We start from the raw sequence: 27118 nt of genomic DNA on the forward strand, positions 1-27118 counted from the left end.
AGTGTTTCTTTCCTACCACAGAGTAACAGTAACTAAGCTATTGTTTTTGTACATAGAACTGAATCCATGACACTGCCACGGAGAGGTCATCTGCCATCAAAAATAAAGCTTATTCTTCCTCCGGATAGAGAGGAAGTGGCTTCATAGGCTCAGTCATTACAGCATCATGTCTTTGTGAAGGGATTGTCAGTCTCCAGAGCTCCCCACCTGGTTCCACTCTGCTGCACGGCACATCTAGCTGTGTCTTGCTATCTGCTGGCCTTACGGCATGAATTCTTCTTTGATAGTCATTGGGGAAGAGGAGACCAGGTTGGTGGTGCTGCTGCAGATGCCCCCAATGGGACCCGGGGTGCCAACGGCCGGCGGGGTGGGAGTGGTGGTGCTTGTGGGTTGCGTCTGCTGCTGCATCTTCTTCTTGTTCACCTTCCTCTCCTTGGCTCTCCGGTTCTGGAACCAGATTTTCACCTGTGGAGACGAGATGAGAGAGATGGACAGGCATGGGGTGGGGGCAGGGGGGAGAGAGAGAGAGAAACAGGGAAAGGAACAGCAGGAGAGAAGCAGGCAGTATGAAATAGGGCAGTGAGCGAGGCCAGGGACAGAGTGGGAATGAGCATTTGGGAGGGAAAGAGCGTGTGAGGTGATGGGGACGAGAGGGTTGGAGGGAGTCAGTGCAAGGAGTCAATTCTCTGACGGGTTAGTTTTTCTGTCTTCACTATTGTTCCTCCAGCACACACAGGATGGAGAGACTTTCCGACAGGGGGCGCCAGGGGATAGGGTGACCATATTTCCCAAAGGACACCATGCAGGGCTAGCCTGAGCCCCTCCCGCCCGGCCCGGGGGGGCTGGCATTGCCATTCTCCTCCCCCCCCCACAGGCACATTCCTCCACACCCCACATTTTTGACAAAAGTCAGCACTTGTCCCGTTTGCTCTTGCCAACTGATCAAGCTGGCCAGAGCAAACGGGACAAATGCCCACTTTTGCCAAAAGAGTCAGGACAGGGCTTAACAAAGGGATTGTCCCAGCCAAAATGGGACGTATGGTCACCCTAGGCAGAAAGGAACGAGGAGCCGTGGTGCAGCGGTTGGCGGGGAAGTCTTCATTTTATGAGCCACGTCGCTGCTTTGAGCCTGTGCCAGAACGCAAGACTCCCACCCCCTCAGAGCGCCCCTGATTCCTAACCTCGCTTCCTGTCTCCTCCATAGCTTTCTCATTTCCCCTACAGCGTTCCCATCTCCCCTAGCGGGTGCTGACTCCGCTGTTTTATAGGATCACCCTAAGAGTGGGGGCGTTTCAAGAGCTCTCCGCATTGGCCTAACTGTGCACTCGGGACTTTTACCGCTGACTTCAATGGGTGCAGTTAGGCCTAATGTCCAAGGCTGCCTGCATCAGCGCATCCCAAGGGACAACGCAGGCACCACATCTCACCTGCCAGGGATGGGATCGGCTGGAGGAGCCCTTAGCCACTGGCAGTGGTTGGATTGTTACCCATCATCCTCCCATTGACAGTAGCTGATGGGGCAAGAGGGAGAATAACCCCAGTCCAACCCAGTGAGTCGTGACTAGCTCAGCACTGACCTGCCGTTCGGTGAGCCCTAGCGTTGCCGCCAGCTCTGCTTTCCGCCGGATGGTGATGTAGCGGCTGTAGTGGAACTCCTTCTCCAGCTCCAGTCGCTGGTGGTCCGTATATACCACCCGGTACTTGTCTTTTGTTCTGGTCTTGCCTAATGGAAAGAGCAGAGAGGACAATGTCCAGTGACTGGAGTGGGGACTCAGAGTGCCAAATGGCAAGGAATGAGTGTGAGGATATTACCCCCAGTGACCTGCCGGCTAGCCACAATGCAATGCCATGGATCACTTGGTACCACTGCAGTGCCCTGGTACCCAGAGGGTAGCGGAGACATCAAGCCCTTTCAGAAGGGATGTGGAAATGCTCTGCCTGGCAACTGCCCAAGTCAGTCCACTAGGGAGCCCCACAGACTCCTACCCGCTGGCAAGCAGTTGCTGGAAAAAGAGAGCTGGCTGGGGCGGGGGCATCCAAGAGAAAGATGACACCGTAGACTGAGGAGGAGGCTGTGCGGTATCTAATTGCACCCAAGAAAGAGAGAGAGACACAGTACGGCATCAGAGAGAGACAGAGCACCAGAGTCTGTGTTGGAAGGCAATGATGGACACTGGCTAGGAAATGTAGAATGAACAGGTTTTAAATGAAACCTGAGAATGCAAAGGAAACCAGAGTCCCTTGCCCATAAAACTCCAGACCCAACCTATTGGAAGAACATCAGGTTTGATCGTTTTAAGATGCATATGCTAGAAACCAGGGAGGGAAAGTGTAGTGGAGTCTAGGGGATGGGGCAGTGGATTGGGAATCAGGAGACCCGCACTCTGTTCTTCTCTCTTCCTCTGATTTGCTGTGTGTCCTTGGACAAGTCGTCTTTCCCCGCTCCAGGCCTCTGTTTCCCCTCCCACCCTTTGTCAGTCTTGTCTACAAAGATGGTAAGAGCTTCAGTGCCAGGGCTGTTTCTCGCTATGTGTCTGTACAGCGCCCTGCACAAGAGGGCCCTGCACTTGGTTGGGCCTTCAGGCAGTACTGCAACCTGCACAAGAAATAATAACAGGAAAAGAAGATACCAGGAGAGCTAAAGATTTTCCCCTGGGAATAGCAGCAGGATTGCAGATGGGAACAGCAGCTATGTTACAGCAGTAGCCCCAATGAGTTTACTGCCCGCTGTTTGGGGCCAGTTCTAGGGGTGAGCAAGCAGGGTGGTTTCTGGGTGCCAACTTCCAGGGGCAACATGTTCCTGTGCCCCTTGACTTTCCCCCCCCTTTCTCTGCTGCATTGGCTGACCTGGTTTTTCACTGTTGCTTGGCCAGCCGGAGTTGGTTTGTTTGATTTTTCCCCTCCACTGCTGAGGCGGGGGCGAAAACATTTTCCACCCTGGCTGGTAAAATGGCTAGGGCCGCTCCTGCAGCTGCAGGCAAAGAAACCTAAGGGCCGAGCTCTGTTTCTGGATACCTACCCAAGACTTCTAGCAAGTGACCCCAGCAGGCAGTGTACCTAAGGACGGAAGAAGGCCCTGAATTGCTCACCACGGCCCCAAAGGAATAGTGAAGCAAAGGGGCGGCTTATGGAATGTGCTATGAACACACGTGTCACTGCCGTTGGGACAGGGCAGTACCACTTTTTCAAAGGGCAGCACCTAAGTTGTGTCTGCAAATGTGGGTTTTGTGCACAAAGCAGATGCAAGGGTATATTTTGAAGGTGCAGCTTAGCTGTCCACCTTTGACCAGTGTTTAGCGAGACAAAGCGTAGGGCAAGTTACTTGTTTGTTTGTTGAATGAGTTAAATATGTTCTTTGGGGATATTTGTTGTGAAACTCTGCATCTGTTCACTGAATAATTGTTCGCAAACATTTTTTCTGTTACTCCGTTGGGCCCATTGATTTCAATCAGGAGTTCAATAGGGCTCTTTGTAAGCAGCGGGTTTGATTTGAATGTGTTGATACATTTCACATGTAATACTGGAAAGGAAAGTGAACTGTTCTTCAGATCCATCACATGGTTTAAGTTATGTGAAAGTTGATTTTCTTTAGAGATGGCTGCTAGGCGGTAATAGAATGATGTATAAAATATCTAGAGCCTATATACTGTAATAGAAATGATGATGATGATAAATAATAAAAGACAAAGCAGAGATGGAGCCCCAAAACCCCCAAACTCCACAACTGGACCCCACACATTGCTTCTCAGCCCCAGCCATAAGTAATTTAATTCCTCTCTATAACTATTTTCTCCTAAATGGAAAAATAAAAGTAGAAGATGAGACACAGGTCTCCTGCATTAGCTCATTCAGTGTGTGACAAATATTTTGGGATAATATCCAAACCAAAAGATAAAGGTTTAATGAAAATACACAGTAAGAGAGAGGGCTCTGTCTAGGAGATCCTGTGGGATTTTGCAGAGTAAGACCTAACTCTAACCACACAACAGGATAATGGGATGTATGCGTCAAAGACCAGGGGTCGGTCATCCATTTTGCTAATCCACAAAGGCTTTGTCCAACAATTCTAGGGGTCCAAAATGTAGCATATTGGCTTTGTTAGCATTAAATACAAATGTCTGTTAAGCAATCCACATCGCTACCAAACAGAAGTCTAATTGCAGCAGAACACTCAGCTCCGCAATACCACGGGGTTGCCTGAAGACAAATTAGTCATGCACAACAGCGTCCTTGTGTACAGACAAGCAGTGACTCAGAAATACAGCAAATAGATACAACATAGGCCTTTGATGGTCCTGCCATCTCACTTATTACATTCCTGGATCAGTGAACATAGGTCCTTTCTTTCAAGACATTTTAAGGAAGAACTGGATATACACACATCGACAGGTTTTCTAATAAGAGTGTTGTGATTTTCACTACCAAATACCCAAGAGGGAGGGCAACAAACACAGCCATGAAAATTTGTTTCATATCCAGAAATCAATAAATTCTGCTCCAGAATGGCAGGTGGGTCATGATGGTGTTTTCAACTGCATATTCAACATCCTCCTTCCTGGGAATCAGTCCATTTGTCTTCTTGGAAAACACAGAACAACAGATGTAGATGCCTGTCTTTTCCTAAACTTTTGCCAAAGAGACTGGAGCTGTACCAGGGAACAGGGGGTGCAAATCCAAAGCAGCTTAATGAATTTCAATTGAGTTGCTCCCGATTTACGTCAGTGTCACTGAAAACAGGGTTTGGCCGTGTGTTTTTTGACCTACAGAGATTCTCCAGAGCTTGACACAGCAATAACTAAGAGATTTCCAAAATTCAAGAAGGCAATGGGCCAAAATCTGCTCAGTTGCACTGGTGTAAACCTGGAGTCACCCCACAGAAGTCCATGGAGTTACACAGATGTAAATCTGGAGTAATAGAGGGCAGGATTGTGTTCAAGATAGCTCATGCTGCATGGTGATTGGTGGTGCCAAAGCATGGAAAGCCTTTTCCATTCAGAGGACAGAATATTGTCACCTCCCTCTTTTTTAATTTGGAAAAGCATGTGAGTGTATTAAATATGTTATTGGAGTATCAGTGTAATACTGTAGCAGTGAAAGGAAACATGAAGCCCTTCCAAACTAAGAAAAGTGTCAGCAATAGATTACATAAATCATCACAACCAGTCCACCCCCCCCCCCATAAACAGCTACCAGATACTTTTCTTGGATCTGTTTAATCAGGAGGACATCCTTATATAGAGGGCCCAGTTCTTAGGTTGCTTGACACCCCTGCATGGCACAAAGCATCTGGAAACCTGGTGGATACTGCCCTTCTGAATATTCCCTCTGCGCAGGGGGAATCTGTGAGTGCCATAAAGAAAGTTTAGTGCTCTCTAGCATCCCGTCCTGGGACAGGGGACCTGGCCGGGGGAAAAGGCATGAAAAGGGATGTGAGAAGCCCACTGGAATCTCTAAAGAGGGGAGTTATTTGCTTTAGTTTTGTTTGTCTTTATCCTTCTTTAATAAAAAAAAATGTCCCTTTCTCCTGATACTGGAAGATTCTTGTATGGCTTGTTGACTCCGTCTCTCCATGATGACGGCCATCAGTCACGCTTGGTAAGACTGGCATAGTGAAAAGGAATGGGGGAGCTATGTATGATGCTGTGTATACTGCTCTTATGGAAAGTCCAGGCCTGGAGACCAAGATCCATTCCTACAGAGCAGGACAAGGTAACGGGATACAAAGCCTTTCACTTCAAGTTCTCTGGTTCACGTCTAGCCCAAGACAGGAATGTTGCCTTGCTCTAGAGCAGTGATCCTCACACCTCAGTGATTCAGGAGCCAAATTAGTGATCAACATTACCCAAAAGAACCACAGTTGTGTTAATTCATTGTTTCATTTCCTAGAGTACTATCGATTCACATGTAAGCAGTATGCCAGGGGAAGTGTTTAGTATAACATAGTAAAAGCATCCTGACTGGTTAATAACTGAGATTGGCTAATAATTAAATGACCCGGTGTTTTAATACCATGTGCTGAAAACAGCTGCAGGAGACATATTAAAGAGCCACTTGCGGTTTGGGAACCTCAACCTGAGTATCGCTGCTCTAAAGGCATGATAACATATTGTTATATTGTCAGACAATTCTAGGTGTCCAAAATGTCGCATAGCTCTCCTAGGTGAAATAAATGGTACCTGGTGGACAGGTATCAACGTCACCACAAAGCATGGGCAGCGTGGTAGTCTCATGGGCATGTCTACTCACCCCAGGAGGGGTACCTCCAGGAGAGGACTGGGCCCCATTGGCGAGCAGTGGAGGAGAAGCTTGAATTGCTGCTTCGGTGCTGTTCCTGTTCCACCGAGAGATGGCTCAGCCTTCCTGGGCTGCCAGTCTGGAGCCTTTCCACAGCACTACTCAGGCCTGCTCTTCACTTCCCTCTGCCCCACTCACTGTACCCTGACTCTTTGGGGGCCTGGTATTTGCCCAGACTGCAACACCATCTTCGGAGAGCTAGAAATACAAACGTACAGCCTGCTTGGCTGCTAGTCGATTTACTATGCCCATCACCGGGGTATCTGAACGCCAGTTAAAAAGATCAGCATCCATGACTCATGTGGAAGTGTCCTAGAGGATCTGCTGTGGGACAGACTGATTTGTCTTATTATTAATACCAGCAACCAAAGAGGATTATTGACCAAAGGAAACTTAACCTGGCCCAAAGCAGGAGAATTAGCGGCTGCAATGGAAGCAGTGGTGAAAAAGGTGCAAGATTTGCACGCAAAGTGCAGGGATGACTCAACTGACTCAGTGAGCAAAATGCCAAGCCGGTGGCAGGGGACTGAAAAGGTTCTACTGCGAGTTGCTCATTTGGCATCAGTTTGGGAATTTCACATGGCTCCGTGTCATAAATGCTCCAAGACGGGCACTTGGCCTTTTCTGGCGATCAGTCAGCTCCTTGCGCACACGTGGGTAGCCCACAAAGGGAAGAAAGCAGAAGAGGATCAGGGCTCAGAGGAGGAGGCACACGCTAAAAAGGAAGAAAGTGGGACCTTATGCCCTTCACTATGGTGTCTGAGTGCCTTGCAGCCAATGCCTGGCCAGCAAACCCAGACCGATAAAATATTAATTGGTCCCCCCCTCAAAACCTTCCCCTAAAATATGAGCAAGCCCATTTCTGAGGGTAAAAATATAGGAGTGCATGTGAGTCCGTCCTTTTTTAATTTATGAGCAGCAGCCTGGGCCTTTCCTGCTGTTGGCCTCACCCTCGGGATGGAAAAGCCAAATGGCAACGGAAAGGCTCTTCCTGGTAAGGGTGGGGCCAGGTGTTATTACACCACCTCACCTACCCGAGGCTTGGTGTTGATCGTACCAATGTTTGAGGGTGGGAGCAGGAAGCTAAGCCCCTTGCCTCAGTCTGGTCTCCCTGTGCACTTGGAACGCTTTGCCCAGCAGGTTCTAGCCACCAACTTGCCCCTTTCAGCCTCTCTGGCTTCCTTTGCCACCCCATGGAGGGTTAGGGAGGGGAGGGCCCGAGGTCTCTGCAGAGTACACCAGAGAAGGAACCGCTGGAGTGGAAGATGCAACGCCCCTCTTCAGCCCTACCCAGCTGGATTTTTCCCCTCACTCCGGGAGGCCTCAGCCGGCCATACCTTCCATCTCTTCCATACCTTTCCCACCTCAACTAGATGGGGATTTTTTTAAAAAATGGGTTTCTTTCATGGAAAGAGGAGAGGAAACAAGGGTGAGCGTCATCGGAGGGCAGCGGCTCTGTGGCGGCCTGGGGCTCGCCCTGGGCCATGGCACAGGACCCCAGAGGGAAGAGTCCTCAGGAGAGATGTTGAGGGCAGGGTCACCCTGCTGAGTGATTTACGAGAGATCAGCCCACTGGCTATAAGAGCGGGAAAAGGCAGCCACCACAACAGGTGGTGTATGAGCCTCAGGGCAAAAAGCAGCTGCTTTTCTAATGAGTAACCAAGCCCAAGCCAGTTTACTTCCTGCTTCCAGTTTGCCACCAAGCCAACTGCAGGAGTGTAAGCGTGTGTCAATACATGCATATGTGGGAACACATGTGTGAACCTGGGGGATGTGCCTGCATATGGGCGCATGTGCTGGGAGACAGCTGATCCTGCTGGGACATGACCTGAGGACCCCCGGCTACAAAAGCTGTCACTCACCTTTTCAAGTGGAAGCAGGATTTCCATCACTGTACCACTCACTGGGGCTTTTGTGTCCTCTCTCTAGGCCTCTGGCTGAGGAGGCCATTGAAGTGCATGTACTCAGCAAACAGGCCGAGTGTGTGCTTGTGCATGCAGCCAGGGTTGCTCATCCATGTGTCAATGTGTGTTCAGAGGTACACATGCATGGAGCATGGATTTGTATGAGCACCTATGTGGACAGAACAAGAGTGGGATTTCATATAGCACCTTTCATCTAAATAATAATGTGCACATCTATGCAGCCTTGCATTAGAGGATCTCAAAGCAATTGACAAGCAGCAATTAAATCTTCCAAGAACTCGGCGAGGTAGATAAGAGCACAGCAAGTCTGTAACACCGCCAGGAATAGAACCCAAATCTCTTAGAACTGGGCGTTAGCCACTAAATCACACATAGCAGAAAAGACCTAATTTGATCATCACTTTCATCCCTTGCCGTAGAAGGGAAGCAAGGTAGTAAGACTGGCTCACGTCACATCTGCTCAGAAGAGAGCACCTAAGTTGGACGCTGGGACGATTTTTATAGGGATTTTATACTGAAAGCCACTGAACAAAATTTTAAATGCTGCATGTGATGGAAACCGCGCACTTGGTTGCTATTATTACTTCAAGCCAGCACCTCCAGTTCTAGCACCCTACCTCAATTCCTCGTCATAGCTAGTAGGACCGAACAACTTGGTGACCCCTTGAGAAATGTGTTTCAGTGTGACAGTAAGTAGGTGTAGTTGTGCAAAAGAGAGATTTTATGTTTGTGTGTGTAACACATGCAAATATAGAGCGAGACAAACACGAGGTTAAGAAAAGGAGCCTTATTATATTATGGACCCACCTTAGTAAATCCATGTTTACTGTTGTAAGACAATTTGCATTATAAATCTGATTTCCTCCCTCTAACTTCCACAGAATATAGGCCCTTTCCATCTGAAATTTGCATCTATATTCTCCTGCTTAGGGGGATTTTTGGTGAGGTTTTTTGCAATTGTGAGGTGGATCGCACTGGCTGTGTATGCGACGTGACTTCAAAAATTACTGATAAAAGTTTTGAGCTAGGAACTCTAAAAGTGTTGCAGTCACTTGATGCCAGAGAGAACCAGTGCACAGATGTGTATTAAACTGTGCCCGGTGGATTATTGAAAAGCTATTAGCTAAGCAACAGGAAAATGAGACATCTTGGGGGCCATTGCTCCACGTGTTCTCTGCAACGGCGACAACTTCCATGTGAATTCTGTGCCTCTCACAACTCCCGCAGGTAGAGTATGTGGACAAAGTGATCTAAATTGCTCCAAGTCTCTAAAGTTACAAGCTGCATAGGTTCAGCCTGACATTACCTGTTCAGGCATCCCTGGTCCTGAAATTTATAAATACCGTTCATTAATTCTTAAGGGTCCTCTGCGTATTTTATAAACTCTGCGGGGTATCTTGCAGAGTTAAATTTTGGAAGGACTCCTTCCAAGTTTATAAGCACTGCCGGGTTTATAAGCCCAAGAATTTATAAACACAAGGAGTCATGAAGAAGTTGTAAACTCCACATGATCAGTGAGGTGGAAACCAGGGCTTCTTCTCATGCAGAGCATATGGAAGCTCCATGGGAATCTGACTTCTAACTCTCTTTGCCCCGACTGTAGCAATTCCTACAAGTTTTCTCACATTAAGGGATTAATTTTTAACCACTCAAAAATCATGGAAATTTCAAAACAAAAAAAGTTAAGGCATCATTTTGGTTTTAAATGTACATGTCAGATAGTAATATTTTAAATAAATAGTTATTAGAAGAAGGTTGTGGGGGGGGCGGACCATTGGGAAGAGAGGAAATAAGATTAAAAATAAATGTTTGAAAGTCAAAAATCAGATGGTGGGTGAATCCTGAATGTTCCATGAATTTTAGCAGGAATTATTATTCATCCAAAAGTCCCTGCAGGAAATTAGTCATTCGCTGTTATTTGCTGTTCACCAGGTCTCATTAATTAATTCTCCTCTTTGTTTCAAATGTTTCAGTCATCTAATCAGGCAGATGAAACAATACCATGTGACTTGAGTGACCAGTCACTCACCACAAACATTATTATTAACCTTGTTTATTACGTTAGGGCCTAGGAGCCAACCAAGAGCGGGGCCTCATTGTGCTAATACCACACAAACACAGAATAGACAGGTCCTCCCATGTGGCACTTACAATCTAAACAAAGTAGCAAAGGTTGCACATTCAACCCAAAGACTGACGGTAATTCATCCCTCTAACTTCCACAGAATATAGGCCCTAATGGTCAAATGCAAATACATCTGCTGAATTCTAAAGTGGATTGTGGCAGATTTAGAGGCAGAAGAAAAGACCGAAATAGTACTCACAATGAATAAGTCAACTATCTTTAAATACAAATGCAGAGTTGCAAACTTAATTCTATCTTTACAGTGCTTTTTTATCCATAACAGCAGTGCAGACACTGCTGTCAAGCTCACCTCACCTCGAGCCCAACCGTCTACACAGCTGGTTTTAGTGCGATAGCACAAGACTCGCTGCCGTGGGTTTTAAAACACAGTATAGATGCACCCTCCGTGGTGGGTGTAGAAAGAGAGAGGGCTTCAACCAGGCATTTCTGGTGTCGAGCTCTTATTTGCAATAGAAAGCGACTCGTCTGAGAGATGAATGATGTGCTCGCTCCATTCAGTCACATTGGAGTGAATTAAATCGTTGGTGGCTGGGATAGAAAGCCACTCACTATGCAAATTCTTTAGGCCACCAAAGATTTCACCTCAAGACAGCTTTGCTTTGTTTGAAAAGACCATAGCTATAAAACTGGACCTTTATTTCCAGCAGTGAAGATGGGAGACGTAATGTATGTACTCTAGTGATGGACCTTATTAAAAATCAAATCACATCTCCAACTACCCTCATCCATGTCTCTCTTAAGGTGTGGCACCCTCCCGCCACCACACACACACACCTGAGCAGACAGCCCTTCCACACTGCGTAAGCTTCATTTAGGGGCAAATCCAGTCCCCTCCGTCATGGCTGCAGAGGCTCCCCTGGCACGGCATTGCTCCAGGGTGGGCCAGGAACACATAAAGGATGTGCTCTCCTAGCATGGTAGAGAGCCCAGCTCTGCATTACCCACTGCGCTGCAGGGCACAGTAGTGAGTGGGGTGGGCAAGGCAAAAGAAGGTTGGGAAGGAGCCGCACTAGAAGGCAAAGGGCGCAACTCTGCAGCTCTCTCCTCCTCCTTGTAAAAGGGTAACTTTACTGCCACTCACTCTGCTGCAGCCTCAGAGTTGCAACAGCAGCTGCAGAATGACTCCGCAGGCTATGACTTCCTTCCCCGTTATGCAACCTGCACAGCTCTCCAGCCCCCAGCACAGCACTGGGGCTCTGTGCCGTGTGACTGCATTTGGGTCCGAGTGCAGAGCTCCCGTGATCGTGCACAAGCCCGGTACACCGGGCCACACCTGCCTAAGTGTAAGACTCATTCACGCGTGATGCAAGCCTGCAAGGATCGTGCGTGGAGTATGGATGCCCCGCTCCACGCTCCCCAAACATGGAATCTTAAATTAAAACACAACCCCCTGGGGCCCAGCGCTATGCTTCATCCCCAGCTGTTTAAACTGACCGCATGGTGCTCCCGTTCTCCAGAGATAGGTCCCATGTAGGGGCAAGTGCTCCAGTGCCCCGGGCTCCTCAAGAGCCACAGCAGCAGGGAGGATGGGCTTTAATGAACAACCCAGAAGCCACAACCGAGGTCTCCATGAGCACTTTCCACCCTGCCATTAATAAGTGGGCACGGGTCAGCTAAGGAAGCTTACAGAGCCACCTGCAGTGTTGCCTACAGCCACCCTTCTCTTTGCCCCCCCGCCCTCCGACAAGGTCTGAGGGGAGCACCAAGGCCCCCGCACTGGGAGCTTGAGCCAATTGAAGGCTGTCTTTTGGGTAGTTCTCATGCAGGCCCAGTTGCGTGCCATGGAACCTGGCCTCAGGTGCCTGAGAGTATCAGCATGCACTCGCTCCCTCTCCCTGACCTCAGATTCTCGCTCGCCACCTTTGCTTTCTCATTCCCCCCTATTCCTTATGAATGAAGCCCGCCTCTCCTGACAGCCTGGCCACGGGCCTCCTCAGGCCTGGAGCCCTTAACTGGCCACTCGAATTTTTGAAAACGTTATCGCCGCCGCTTGACAATCTGCAGCTAAATCAGGCCGGCTTCTTTTCAATCGTTCTCTGTCCTATCACAATAATGGCAGGTGAATGACCAGCCACAAGGAGCCGTTCACGAGGCCAGTGGGAAGGATTTCAGCACCAGGATCAAGAAAGGGCCAATGTCTGTGTGGGGAGAGGGTATAATTATCTTTGTTAATATATAACTCTAATAGCCCTCACCTTAGCCACGATTAGATAAGGGAGCAGCTTTAATGTGCTGTGCAAACCAAAAGGGACTCACTTCTGAGCGTGTGCACGCAAAGACACACACCCATGCGCACACATGGGGATGGGGACGGTGGGTTGGGTCCAGATTCTGAGCTGCACCCAGCATCTACCTGCTGCGCTGCCTTCTCACAGATAAGGCCTCGTGGGCTCTGTCTGAGGTCACGCTCGCTCTGAGACAAGGAAGGGAGCTCTGGCCTCAGCTCCATCGCACAGCATGTCCCATTAGACCACGTCTCATCAGAACGCACCTGTCTCGCCATCTCCCATCAGACTGGGATTGGCTGTGGCTGGGTTTAGGAGCTGGGTCTCCATCCATCCGCTGTGGCCCATGCAGCCCCAGACAAGGCGCGCTCTGTCGCTCCCTCCTAGCAGGGGAAGAAAGGGGAAATAAAAATTTCTTCCTGCTTCCTCTATTCCATACCCTGGACTAGAGCAGCCTGCTTGAGGCCAGCAGATAAATGAAGTCAGAAGTCACTGTTGGGGCTAGAAAGCAGAGTTTGGCCTTCGGTGAGGTCAAGGCGAATGGAAGATCCCACTTGCTCATGCCCAGAGAGGCAGCAGTAGTCAAGCCTTTCTCCCCAGGACTGACCTCCTCTTCCTGCTTCAAGACAGAGTCCTCAATGAGGAGCCTATGAGACTAGGCACCCAAAAGAATACTTTGGCATTGAATTGATTGTGCAAAGAACAGAATGATTCAAGGTGTTAGGTCTAAACTCGAAGGAATGGGCAAATATAAGGATGTTCAGATTATGGTGGTATTAGGAACTGGAGGCTCGGGAAATACTTGGGAATATTCTGATTTGGAATGGAAATAACTGCACTAAAGAGTGACGGGCAAGGCATAAAGACAGAAACAGAACTGGAGGAGCAGGCAGAGGAGGGGTGAGACTTGTATGTATTTAAAAGAGGTGGCTGTTTCCTTCAAGAGATAGTTACCAGAGATCCAGCCAGCCCTGGGTAAGGAGGGCACAGCTGATGCAGCAAATGGGAATGGCTAAGAGGTGGGCACCATTGTGTTGGCAGGTGGATAATAGGCATTCGGCATACACTGCAGCAGCAGGAGCAGCACAAATGCATGCAGAGAGGACAGGAGAATTGTACAATTGTATGATGGTGTTGGACTCATGAGCACAGTGATAGAAAGAGACACAGATTGGAGCAGGTTGTGTTGTGTCCCGATATAGTGGCTGCTCCACATAGAGGACAAGAGCCTACTACTGCTACCAGCTAGTGGATTTACTCCTTTAGCTCAAATGGTAAAGGCTGGTGTTTCTGGTTCTGAAGGTTCAGGATTATATGTTCATTGACAGCCCCTGGTGGGGACCCTCTCACAGGGGAGAGCACAGTGTGGGGGCTGGGATTGGCAGTTATTAAACCAAAGTAATTAACACTGGAAACTCCAATGAGGGAGAGTGACCTTGAGAAATGCCAGCTGGTGGGTGTGGTCAGGAGCACAGAGCGCCGAGTCCAGCCATTTATGCCTCAGTGTGTAGCACTGCTGATCAGCTCTGCACATGTGGCTTCACTCATCCACAGTTAAAAATAAAACAAAGAATGTAGGTTTCCCTAAACCATATGAATAACGTAATAATAGACTGGTCCCTCTCTGAGCCAAAAGTCAGAAACATCCAAAACTAAACAGGCAGAACCTGCAGCAAGCGAGCTTGAGCCAGACCAGCTGTCTGAGAAGGGCTGTCCATTCAGCAGTGGGTATGCCCTGTGTTTGATGTGTGTGTAGTGTGGGGTGTCTGTGTCCACCTCTCGCTAATGCTGCCTTCTCTGCCCCTCACCCTGCACTAGCAATGAAGCCAGCAGCAGAGCCTGAGAGCGCATGGAACTTCTGTCCATCCATCTGTCTGTCCCCATAAGGATCTTCTCTCTCTCTCATGTATCCCTTTCCATAACATCTAGCTGCCATTTTTGTTTTAAATTTTTTAATGATGAAAATCCATACGTGTCCAAATACAATCATGGCACAAACTTTGACTAATTACACCTCTCACCACCCCTGTGAAGTAGCTAAGTACCTATTATCCTCCCTGTTTTATGGATGGGAAAACTTAGGCAGGGAGGCAAAGGGACTTGCCCAAAGGTACACTGCAAATCAGTGGCAGAGTCAGGACTGGATCTCAGAAACTACTGACTCCAAACCCTGTGCTGACTGCTCCTGCCTGCACTTGCTCCAACTTTAATCAATGTCTCTTTTGTAGTTTGGAATAGGAGCAACCTACTGTTTTTTCTGCTCATCTCCTGCATGAAGCACAGAGAGGAAGGCAGCAGGCAAAACGACTAATCAGTGATGGCAAGATGGCTGCCACATCAGTTACATGACTGAGATTGCAGATCTAGACACTTACTGGTTCTCATGAGATTTGAAGGCCTCCCACTGGACTCTAACCCTCTCAGGCAGCCAACCATTTTCCAACCCTTTCAGTGTGAATAGCCCTGAGGTTCATGCTAGTCGGCCAGTGTATGACTGGAGTGGCCCCTCCCTAACATACATCCCTTCCGGCAGTACCCAAAGCAACAAGAAGCCAAATATACAATACACCACTGTCAACCATTGCACATCTTCCTAAGAAAATCACAGAGAAGAAATATAGAAGAAATTTGCTGCCAGGGCGGTTACTGTATTCTCTACTGTTGCAGCATTACCCTGGGTCCTAAGAAGCTTCTGCAGCATTTCAGTCACACAAGACTGACAATCCTTGCACTACAACACTGTGGGCTTTGTGATACTGAGCCTGCACTCCTCACAACTTGCTCCAGCCTCTTCCACCAGGCCCACAGATCCTCAGAGTATATACCCGTAGGGTCTATCACTATTATCTTACCCCACAGCTCTTCGTAAATCCCACCAGGGTCCGTGAGAGCCACAGTCCCTTACAATATCATCCAGCAGGATTGCCCACAAGTAACTATGAATCTGGTACCTTAAGGATATTTCCATGGGCTGGCTGAGAGAGAAGGGGAATGTGCCAGTAAAGAGATGGTTTCCTATTAAAGTCTCTAAACTATACATGCAGGTGGGGGGGAGGGGGATTTTATTATTGAGATGGTAGGGGGCTTGATAGCTCAAGGGGCTGATAATGGGACATGGAGAATTTCGCCCCTCAGCCAGTTATTCCGGCCTGGGTCAGGTCAACAGCCAACCACAAGCTGTTACCAACTGAAGGCTGCTCAGTAACCTTATGTGAAATGTTTGACGGTCCCAGTTCAGTTCTCACTGCGAAAGGGCTCCCATCACCGATAGAAATAATGGTAATTGCCTCCTAGTTCACAGTGTCACCGAAGAGGCCAGGAACGAGCAGGAGGACCTGGGACCCAGGCTACGCATCCTTATGGAAGCACAATAATTATAACTCTTTGCACTGATACAGAGCTGCCCCTCAGAAGAATGCCACACACTTTAGGCACATTATCTAATTTGCTAATGAGGTTGCATGGGGAAGCTGTTACCCATGGAGCTAAGTGTTCCCTGGCTAGCGAGCGGCCATCAGTAATCATGACAGTCAAACCAGCACATTCCACCATCACTAAACCCACTTTGTTTGAAGGAAAAGAAAGGTTGAGACAACAGCCTCCATCTGAGAACCTGTGATCCCCAGTAGCACCTGCCTTCCCTATTTCTACCCACACTCCTTCGTCGCCCTTGTATTTTGTCGACTTCAGACAGGAGCTCACGGTAGCTCCTACAGGGTGGGGGAGCCAAACGCACAATGGTTGAAGGACACTGTCCCGGCTGTGAATCAACAGGCCAGGTTTTCACAAGCCCTTTCGTACCCCTTTCTCAGCCCCCCACCACAGGAAGTGAAGTAGCAAAAATATAGACGGTGGATGAAACACTAGGGGTGTAATCTCTCTTTCTGAGGGGAAGGGGATGTCAGGTCATAGGTGTGGCCAACAGCCAGTATAGGAATCCTAAGAAAGCCCTTCCAAGTATCCAGCAGCCAACATTTTACTTGTTCCAGAACTTTCACGTCCACTGAGTGGGAAAATTCCAACGTCACATGTGGGAGTTTTCATTGCAAACAAACATTTGTTTCATATGCACAAGTATTACTCCTGGGGAATTCTGTGCTACTGCGCAGAATTTCCTTTTCCCCACAGAAATGCACTGCCACCACTATGGGCTGCCAGACCTGGCAGAGTCCAGCTTGCACACCGAAGACACTGCTGGCGGGAGGGAGTGGGAGCTAGAGGGTTCCTGGTAGCTGCAGTTCCCAACCTGCACACAGGAAACTCCATGCAAGACTGGGCTGTTTCTCCCTCTGGATCCCTTGGCTCTGAGGAGGGGGAGGGAGGTGGGTGTCTGGGCTGGGGGGGGAGGAGTGCAGGTGTATTGGCTGGGGGGGGCTCTGGGGGGAGGGTGTCTGGCCCCCCGGCTGGGCTCTGGGGGGTGCGGGTCAGGGAGCAGAGAAACCGTAACTGGATTATCATAGGGGTTTCTTTAACTCTACACCAGGGGGAATTTTTGTGTGGGTCTCTATTGTTACAGAAATACTTGCTAACAGGTATTATGAAACAAATTACCAAAATAATTGAAACTGGCGTGATTATGTAGTGTTATTTTGACAAATAAAATTTCCAGAATTTTGCAGAATTTTTGTTTTTTGGCACATAATGCTCCCAGGAGTAAAGCACAGTGTTCATCTAGTCAGGGAACAGAAATAATACCATGTGACTCATCTTATCGGACCAATCACAATTAACTGCTACATCTCCAGTGCAAACTATTCACAGAAGACTGGCTGCAGTCAACTATTATTTAAAGAATTGTAGTTGGTTTGATGGTCTTTCTCTGAGTGGGGGAAAAAGTGCTTCCAGAAATATGAATTATTTCCCCAGTTTTGTGCCTATCAGAAAGTGGTTGTCAAAGGCTCCACAGTGCTCCAAAGCCAGGCTTAGTTACAAGTTAAATAGAGAAAAACCCAGTCCCTCATGGATCTCACCATAACATTAGAGGCATCTTACAGCAGTGAGGAAGGATCAAGAACTTGTGAGAATTGCAAACCAAAGCAAGGATTTCTTAATACAACCCACAATGAAAATCAGGATCCAGCCTAGGAGATGGTAGAACTGCTACAGTTTTCTATGTTACCCATCCCTAATCATCATCACACACCCCTATTTAATGGGAAATGCACTGAAAATGTTGCTGTCTCCGAATCATAGGTGAATTAACTGATAGGACAACATCACAAGCAGACCTAGGCTATGTATTTCACACAGACTCGTCTTTCCCCTTCCAATTCCTCAGAATTCAGCATTGATTTTGGCACCTGGCTGATTCTTTTGATTGCTCGCCCAGCTTTTCATTAGTACACTGCTAAACCTCCCATCAACCATACCTGCTGTGTAATGTCATACGTGGGAAGGTAGGCCTGAGGCAACAAACAGATCAGCTGGAGGGTGGGTGTACTGCGTATCAATTTCACATTGCTCGCCACACCCTGACTAATGAAGCATAGGCTTCCAGCCCCAGCCTACCATAATTTAGCACCTCTCCGGATTTTGCCTGCTGTGTCAGAAGGAGCAGTGCCTTCCTACAAAGCAGCTGCAGACAGTCCCTGAAAAAAGAAAAGGAGGACTTGTGGCACCTTAGAGACGAACAAATTTATTAGAGCATAAGCTTTCGTCAGCTACAGCTCACTTTGCTTATGCTCTAATAAATTTGTTCATCTCTAAGGTGCCACAAGTCCTCCTTTTCTTTTTGTGGATACATACTAACACCGCTGCTACTCTGAAAACAGTCCCTAAAGGTACTACAAAAAGAAGAGGAGGACTTGTGGCACCTTAGACTAACAAATTTATTAGAGCATAAGCTTCCGTGAGTTCTTTTTGCAGATACAGACTAACATGGCTGCTACTCTGAAACCTGAAGATACTAGCCCATCTTTACAGCATTTTCTACTCTTTTCTCAACTTCTTTTCAGTTCCCAGCCTCTGCGCCACAGTCAAACTGTCCAGAGCAGGCCTGATTCTCTTTGCACTTATAAATCAGGAGCAACTCCACTGAAGTTCATGGAGTGACCCCAGTGTAAATCTCGTGTGAGAGCAGAATCGGGCTCCCTTATCACCATGAAAGCACAGTGTTGACAGAGCGGGAAGGTGGGCATCCTTGAAGGTTCCCCCATAAGAAATCTCCTCCATTGGCCAGAGGTTTTAAGTGTCCCTTCACTAATCTCAGGGTATTATCTGGCCTGGCCTGTCACGTAGGTATCTTTAATGTTCAAGGGAAGCCCTTTTTTGTTCAAGGAAAGTCAATTCTAAGAAAGTTTGAAAACTCTGTACCTTGGACAGGCAACTAGCTGCTCAACAAATCCCTGGGTTAATAATTTAAGGGTGGTGGGGGTGGTTTGGGTGTGTACGTGCATGTGTGTGGGTATATAGTGTGTGTGGAGGGTGGGGGGTTAATTGTGTTAAGGACTTTAACAATGGTGCATCATTTACTGAAAACGCTCCCCCGCACACACACACACAGTTTAGCAGGCTGAATGAAATATACTGACCTCCTCAGATGAGAAAATCACCCTATTCACGAAGACATTGGGAATGACTGCAAAAGTGCCATCCCTGAGACTTCCTGCAGCAGCATTTCCAGAGCAAAACTTGCCACGACATCTCAGTAATTAGGATTTTCTCCCCTCAAGATTTTGGGGTTAATACCACAGCTGAGCAAATAGCGTGGGGAAAGTTCTGAGAATACTTGGTTGAATTCTAGACACATTTTGATTTGACCGCGCTTGCGGCAAGTTTAACATTTGCTTTCCACCAGCATTCAAGCGCTCAAACTTCACTGACATGAACGTTTGCAAAAGCAGTTTTTCTACATTCATGGATTCACCAAAAAGCGAAGTTTTAATTGTACAATCAGCTGCAACATTTAAAATTCACACCATGTTCATGAGTTACGCAAATCCTAGAACACAATCCAAACCATGCGCTTTCTGTAACTAACCAGCGTGAATTTCAAAGTTCAGATCTGAAACATTTTCAGCAAGCCCTTCCTAAGCTATTTCTAGAGTGAGGTGACATTCACAAGGAGGTTTGCAAATAACTGTTAACCATGAGCAAGCACGAGATTTTCACACTCTGCTTGTGAACATTTTATGAACAGAAAAAAGAGGTGACGTTCGACACATAATTTGTTAGGAATTATGTGTTCAGTTCTATTGAATGTTTGGTGTCTTAATCAATTTCTCAGCAACCCTTTCCCTGAAGTCTCTCAATTCTCTTGCACTGTACAAAGAGCTGGGACCTCCCCCCAAATAGTTCGATAGTTCAATTGGAGGAGAACATGTAAATATTTAGCAATAATTATATAAAATGTTCCCTTATTTAAGGCCTGTCCAAAGCTCATTGAATGACTCAGCTAGAGACTTTTCATGGGGTCCCCTGGGCTTTGGATCTCTCTATAGAATTTGCACCCCTTTCTCCCATGTAAAGTTTGATGTTATTACAGTATCTTATTATCTAAGAAAAACTCTTTCCCAGCGGCTTTCAGGCTAGAGACTAGTAGCTGTTTATTCAAGGAGTGACAGAGAGGAAGTTGTAATTTATAACCTTCTGAAGTATTATGATTTATAGCACTCATAATGAAACTGTTGATATTTATAGCAAAAACACTGTGGTATCAATTTCCTATTTCTTTTGCAGCAAGGTGGGTAGTTAATCAATCCAGACTGATTAATGCCCAGTTTATTGATTGCAATAAAACAGTTTATTTAAGCATTTCTCCCTTACCTGTGCCAAACCTGCCTCTAGGCTGATTACTTTTTGTCTTAATAAAGAAAGTTTCTGAAGTATTTGCCTATTTTAAAAAAGAATGGCCCAGGAAAGCCCTCAATATTTTATTTCCATTAGGTATGAAGGACCTGATTCTGTAAACGCTCTGCATACACAAATCCTACTGAAGACTGGGATATATAAACAACACCTAATGGGTGCAATTCTAACCGATACAAGTCAATGGAAGTTTTGCTACTGATTTTGGTGAGGATTTCACCCAAGATCTCCCTGCAGGATGAAACTGCAGATTCTTACTAAGAACCCTGCTGTCCTACTCAGGCAAAAAATCCCATATGTGGAGTGCTTGTGCATGGAGGAGAGGGACAGAAATTCTAAGCCAATTTTCGAACAAAATGAACTGGTACTAGTTGATATTGTCTGATTTGGCAGCTCTTTCCCCGGGGAAATGCCCATTGACTTTGCTGGGAATTTATCTTGAGTGAGGCCTGTAGGACTGACTTCCCTAGGTAAGGACTGCAAGAATGGGCTTATCATTAGAAGCCAAAGATGCACTGGGCAGACGCAGAGCTTTTTTACACCCTCCTGATTTTAGATATTGGCTGGGGAGGGGAATTTCCTAATACGCATTGAAGGAGACAATGGCTACTTTATTTGGCCTTTGGTGTGTATTTAATCTAAGAGATATGAACTGAGCAACTCATGATATTTTTCACAATTCAATCAATCCAATTGTCATTTAACTCAATCAGAGGCGCTTCAAGCCCCCATTTTATCTTAATTCCACTCCTGGGTGTAAAATTATTAAACAAGGTTCATCCAGAGAAGATGTTTGTTGATTTCTTTCTTCCTTTATCAATTGTTTCAAACTTCTGCCACTCCCAAGTTTCTCCTCCAAGGGCTGACCTGAGAGCCCAAAACTACCCCATGCAGCTGGCTTTTCTTTTGATAATGGAGGATAATGGAGTTTTGATCATTTCAGGATCTCACTGAGCACTAATCAGAATGGGAATAAATTCCTGCCCTGGTAACGGGGGCTCTGGAGTCATCCATCCAGATAGTAATATCATGATTCACTCATCACCAGTCCTCTCCAAGGCCTCAATTCTGCTATTTTCTGAATGTGCCTATGCAGACCCCAGTGGGAAGGCAACAAGCCGCAAAACTGGGCACAGTATATGACAAAGAATTCACATGTGCTCTGCTCTAGTCAATTAATAGTGTACATAAAATTAATTCAATTAGGATTCCTATTGTGTAATCAATTATTGTTGTTGGAGTGCCTTTAATCTCAAAGTGTTTCTCAAGCTATGTACTTAGAGCACCACTGAAATGCGACCACCTTTGGGGCAGAAATGCACAAGCAACTCTTGCACCGTACAACGGTATTGAGGGGATGGGGTATTTTCGGCCAAAGATATCTGGGCAAATGCCATTGCCCCTGAGAAATGCCAACAGATCTTTAGTGTCCACATAGAGCAGAGAGGGTCTCATATGTGAACAACGCACCCGCCATCTTACCCCATATTGAGACCCTCCTCTCCCAAGCCAGTCACTTGGGAGAAAGAGTTCCCATTCCTATATCCTGGGCTACTGCTTCATCCAACTCATGACAGCTGTACCCATCCTGGTGTAAGAGGGAGAGGGCATCTGACCTGGTTTACATGTAGTTTTTGTATCCATATAACTATTTCAGTTAGGAGTGTGACTTTTTACTGAAATAATGACACTGGAGTGTGATTACACTGGTGCATCTCAAGTATGGATGCAGTTATACCAGTATAAAAATGCCTTGTAGCTGTAGAGTTTATTCCCTTCCGGTATGGGAATAGCTGTACCAGTATAAGCCCTTTTATACCAGTATAACAGCATCCACACTAGGTGGCTCGTACTGCTGTAATTATGTTGCTACAGTTAAAGCCGTACAATTCTTATGTGATGACAGCAGCAAGAGATGACAACACCGCTCAGCAACTGGACCTTCATGGCAGATGAGAACCCACCATTGCCATATCTGTCCGCTTCTCATTCCAGCAGAGACTGAGGCTGTCCCTCATGACAGCCCTTTTCCCCTTGGACTCAGGTCTCCTGCATGGCAGTGCAGAGCTCTCTCTCTACCCGCTAGATCATTACCCTATCCAAGCCACTCAAACATGTTGGAGGGGGTGTTGTCAAAACTTTGAAAAGCTGCATAAAATAGGAAGTGCAATATTTAGATCATAGCCAAAGTGAGACACAGAGCATGTCTCATTTTGGCTTCTATTTAATTTAAGTTCTGATACCACCTCCACCCCCATGGCATCTGGATAGATTGATGAAAAAGATCTTCAGTGCTGGTGGATCACGTTCTAGCAGGGACATATTTCCAAGTTGAAGGGCTGGTAAATGCACTCAGATTCATTTGATTTGTAAAAAATTACCTTTTCAAAAGGACACCTCCAAAAGTCTCTTGACCATGAAGCATTAGGTACCTGAATTTTAACTCGGAACAATTGGATGGAAGTTAGCAGGAATTCCTGGGTGCTGATCAGTGGCCCGACTGGACATTATTGGCCTGATTTTCAAATGTGATCCCCAACAGCTCTCATAGAGATGGATAATTGCAGCTGAGTGCTGGGCAGTTTTGAAAATAAGGGTGTGCACCGATTACCCAAAGCAACTTCTGAATCAGAATCTTCCCTTGCTAAGGTATTTATTCTGTAGTGTGTGCTCCCAGATATAGCCAAATTGGTGCAGATTATATGATTGGTGTGTAAATGAAGATTTTTAATATTACCAAGACTCAGTGCTAGTGGGGGGGCATCCTAAAAATCTGTACTCGGATACGTAGAATTTATACACAGCTTGATCTTTCTCCCCCTGCAATCAACGGCAAGATTTCTACTGATTTCAATAGAGCAGGATCAAGCCGCAAGCTGTCTGTTCTGGCCCGGATCTGTACAGCCCTGCAGATCCACAGATATCCACTTTAAATCCAGATGCAGATATCTGTGGACCATTTTTGCGGATCATGGATCAGATGTGGATACAAATTCAGTTCAGCCCCTTTTGCTAATGTTGAGTAGTATCGTACTGAGCTACAAACCCCAGGAGAATTTGAAAGCCCACAATGCTTCTCGGCTGTATTACTATTCGAGGAGTAAGTAAGGCAGTACTCAGTCTAGTAAGGTTCCTGGATTCAACCTTCCACTGTCATCTTGGCCAACTCTGAACTAAATCCAAACCAACCATGGTAGATGCAGACATCTAATGCACAAATGGAAAATCAAGGATTTCCCAGTCTGGGAGTATGACTCTCCAAGACAGACCATCGAACATATCACCACCTACTGCCCAATTTATAAATATGAAGGAGGCATTACTACAATAAATTCTGCTACCCCTGATGTAGCCATATGGCTTGATCAACTTCAGAGGAAATTGTAGATGCTGCTCTACACCAGCCATAGGAAAGAAGAAGTAAGGAAGACAGAACTGGACCACTTGTAGGGGCAATTTAAGTGATGGGCTGGTCTACATGGGGAAATTTACCACATCTGGTCCGCAGCTCACTCTGAGCAGATTCCTGTTGCATGTGAAGCCAATGCCAGTAGGATCTGCTCCTCTGATACATATATTTTTTTAATAGGAGTCCACTTTGAGTTTGATATTGCTGGGGCTTCGGGGTCCTCACACCTGATGATGATAACCCCATCTGAGGGGCAGTGATATGTAGCTGGTAGCCTTCCGGGTCAAATCTGGCTCTCCCCATGTCCCCTGAAGCCGCCCACCTAACTGCAATGGGGCTCTGGGATCTTGGGAGGATCTAGGCAGTAGGATTTGACCCAAAGGCAAAGCGGGGAAGGGAGTAGAGAAGGATAAACCCCAAGCCGGGCTGGAGATGTGGGGCAGCCAGTCGTGGGTCCAAGCCACTCACAGCCTGCCCCTTTCCAACCTGGATTTCCCAGTCGTACCAGAGCCCTCCCGGGTTGGCGATGGAAGTGGAAGAAGGCCCCTGTGCAGCAGGCTGGGGAGGTCGGCCAGCAGGACCTGGCTGGGCCAGTCCCCTTCGCAGCCTAGGGCTGGGTGGGGGGCATTGGCCAGGCCTTGGCCGCCCCGGCAGTGGGAGCGGGGAGATGTCTTGGGGCGAGGCCCTGCCCCGCACCGACCTCTCGGCTCGGCTCGGAACATCAAAGAGCAGAGCAGGGGCGACAAAGGCCGAGGACAATGGGGCTGCTGGGCGCCCCGCGCCTTCCTGCAACCCGGAGTCACTCCGGATCTGCATGACAAAGGGCAGCGCTTGTAAATTTGGGCAGCCTCCACTTCCAGCCCCCCTGCCTTAAACAACCGCGCTGCCTTTGAACTGGGCAGCCGGGCGGCCGCGGAGCGTGTTCATTTGGGTTGGCCTGGGGAGAGACTTCCACCTCCTCCACCCCCCCCACCTCCCGCCGGCCCCCAGCCTCCGGAGGGGTCAGGAGTTCAGCTGCGGCCCGGAGCCTGCGGGAGAGGCAGCGAGGTGCCGCCTCGAACCACTAGCTGCGGGGCCCGGGCCGCAGCGCCAGACTGCGCCGGGAGGCAAAGGGCCGGGGAGAGCAAGCCTGGAAGGGGGCGCTGGACACACACACACACACACAACCCTGCACACCTCACACAAACCTCCTCTCACACACAAGAGCCCACACAACCCCTACACACACCGCTCTCTCACACACAATCCCCCCCCGCGCTTCCCACACCCCAACTCCCCTATACACCCCCCTTTCTCACAGACACACTCACACAACCCCCCCTCTCCAGCCCCCACTTCACCCACACACAGCGCGGGGTGGGGGCGGGGGCGCTCTCTAAAATCAGTGCAGGTCACTCCAGTGACTTGTGCAGGGTCTGTCCGGGATCTCCCCCAGTAAGGGTCTGAATGATCAGAAACTCTCTTCCCTCCTGCCACTTCCCTTGGGGATGTGCGCTCCCAGCTCTCCGGCCCCAGCCCAGTTCCCAGTGGGGCTTGGCAGAGGCACCCAGTCTGTGCTTAGAAGCCTGTTGCTCCGAGGGATAAGCTCTGGGCATTTCTTAACTACACCCGAAATGGCAAAACTAGAAGCCACTGGGCCGCCTGCGATCGAAGCTCGCCCGTTCATAATCCCTGGCTCCCAATAACAGAGGAAAGGAGGGGATATAGGCTGTCTGGGTCTGATCCTGCATCAGCTGCACACCCCGGGGGGGATTGGGGCCCTCAGAGGAGAGCGTCCTAGGCTGGGTAAAGCCAGCCTAGCACCAGCGTTTCCTTGCCGGTTTGAGGAGAAATGGGTAAAACTCCCAGGCCCTGGAAAATTGGGCCCTGAATCGGCCCCTTTCTGAGGACCATTGGGCTTTGGATCAGGTCTTGGGTGTTTAACAGAATGGTGTGACCCGAATTTGGAGCTAAACTCTTTGGATTCCAGTCCAGGCGGGCTCCAGGCAGGGCCGGGGGTTGAAGAGAGATGTCTTTGCAATAGGAAAGGAGTACTTGTGACACCTTACAGACTAACAAATTTATTTGAGCATAAGCTTTCGTGAGCTACAGCTCACTTCATCGGATGCAATAGGTTTCCCCTCAGCTGCCACACCGGGGATGGCGATATTGCCCCGTGGGGACTGTCACTAGCACAAAGCAAGAACAAAGCACTTTTATGCAGCTTTACGGGGCAGGGGGAAATGCACTTTGACTCAGGGCCGGTATGGGCCAGCTCTGGGGACACGCTTGTTAAAGGACCCCCAGGAAGCCGAGGCGTTGCAAGGAAAGTCTCCGAGATTTTAATTATCCCCCGAAGTTCAGATGGACAAAACCGCCGATATAAACTGCGTGTAAATATTAATTTACAAGCCCTGCGCTCTCCGAAATACCCTGGCACGCTACGGTGTCATTGACCAGAGCTCTCTAGGGTAATGGGCATTTGAAAACTCAGCTTCCCCCAGGCCGAATGCTGCCTTCCCTTCCTGGCATTGTTGGGGTGCAGGATTGCACCCCAGCTACGACCTAAGCAAAGATAACCCCGAGAGGCCGGTGGAGGGAGGGTCCTTACCACTGCTGCTGCTTGTTGGGACGCTGCGCCTCATCCACTCATAGGGGGTGCGCCTTTGCGCATTGGGGGAGAGCTGGGCCACCGAGCTGTTGATGGCTGGAGGTAGGAGTCCAGAGCCTGGCGGCTGAATTGGGTTAAAATCAGGGGGGCTGAATCCGAGCTGCCCCGGGCTAGCGACGGAAGAAGCGGCTCCAGGCCCGTAGGAATGCCAGTCCTCCTTGGTGGGTGTGTATGGCGACCCCCAGGCGCCCGCAGGCTGCCCATGGTGCGGGTCACTGTTAATCCCTGGCACGTGGTGGTAGCTGGCAAAATCCGAGTATTGAGGGGGCGCAGGCACGTAGTTCTGGGGGCTGAGGTTCAGGCTGGGGTGCCTGACCGGGGCAGGGTACATGTTAGCGTCCTTATCCAAAAGATAGCCCACGTACATCATCCCCGGCTGGCTCTGCGCGCATACTGTCCCCTACAGCTGCCTCTCGCTTGGCCTGCGGTCCCTGTAACAGCTCCCTCTCCTTCCTGATAAGCGGTTCACCTGAACTCCTTGGGCAGCTTTCCCCCACCTCGCAAAGGCACCTCCCTGACGAAAGGCTTTTATTGGGCCAACCTCCCGGAGCATTTGCATTGAAAGGCAGGTTTGCATTTCAAAGTGCAGGAACCAAAGTGGCGGGCAGCGGGGCGAATTCAAACGGTACAAATTGCTCGCCAGGCAGAAGGGGGGGAAAGAAG

The 27118-nt window shown here is 48.3% G+C and overlaps 1 protein-coding gene across 1 annotated transcript; it reads right to left on the bottom strand.

Annotated features, from left to right (window-relative positions):
- Positions 1–26824, bottom strand: CDX1 (caudal type homeobox 1). The gene is made up of 4 exons (XM_038413989.2): positions 26396–26824; positions 24761–24778; positions 1578–1723; positions 1–465 (listed from the first exon to the last, which is right to left on the bottom strand). Exons 1-4 carry the CDS (start codon positions 26820–26822, stop codon positions 262–264), a joined length of 795 nt encoding a protein of 264 aa, XP_038269917.1. The 5' UTR covers positions 26823–26824; the 3' UTR covers positions 1–261.
- Positions 26825–27118: the final 294 nt, after the last annotated feature.

The sequence above is a fragment of the Dermochelys coriacea genome, chromosome 8 (assembly GCF_009764565.3).
Source record: "Dermochelys coriacea isolate rDerCor1 chromosome 8, rDerCor1.pri.v4, whole genome shotgun sequence".
In the NCBI taxonomy this organism is placed as follows: domain Eukaryota; kingdom Metazoa; phylum Chordata; order Testudines; family Dermochelyidae; genus Dermochelys; species Dermochelys coriacea.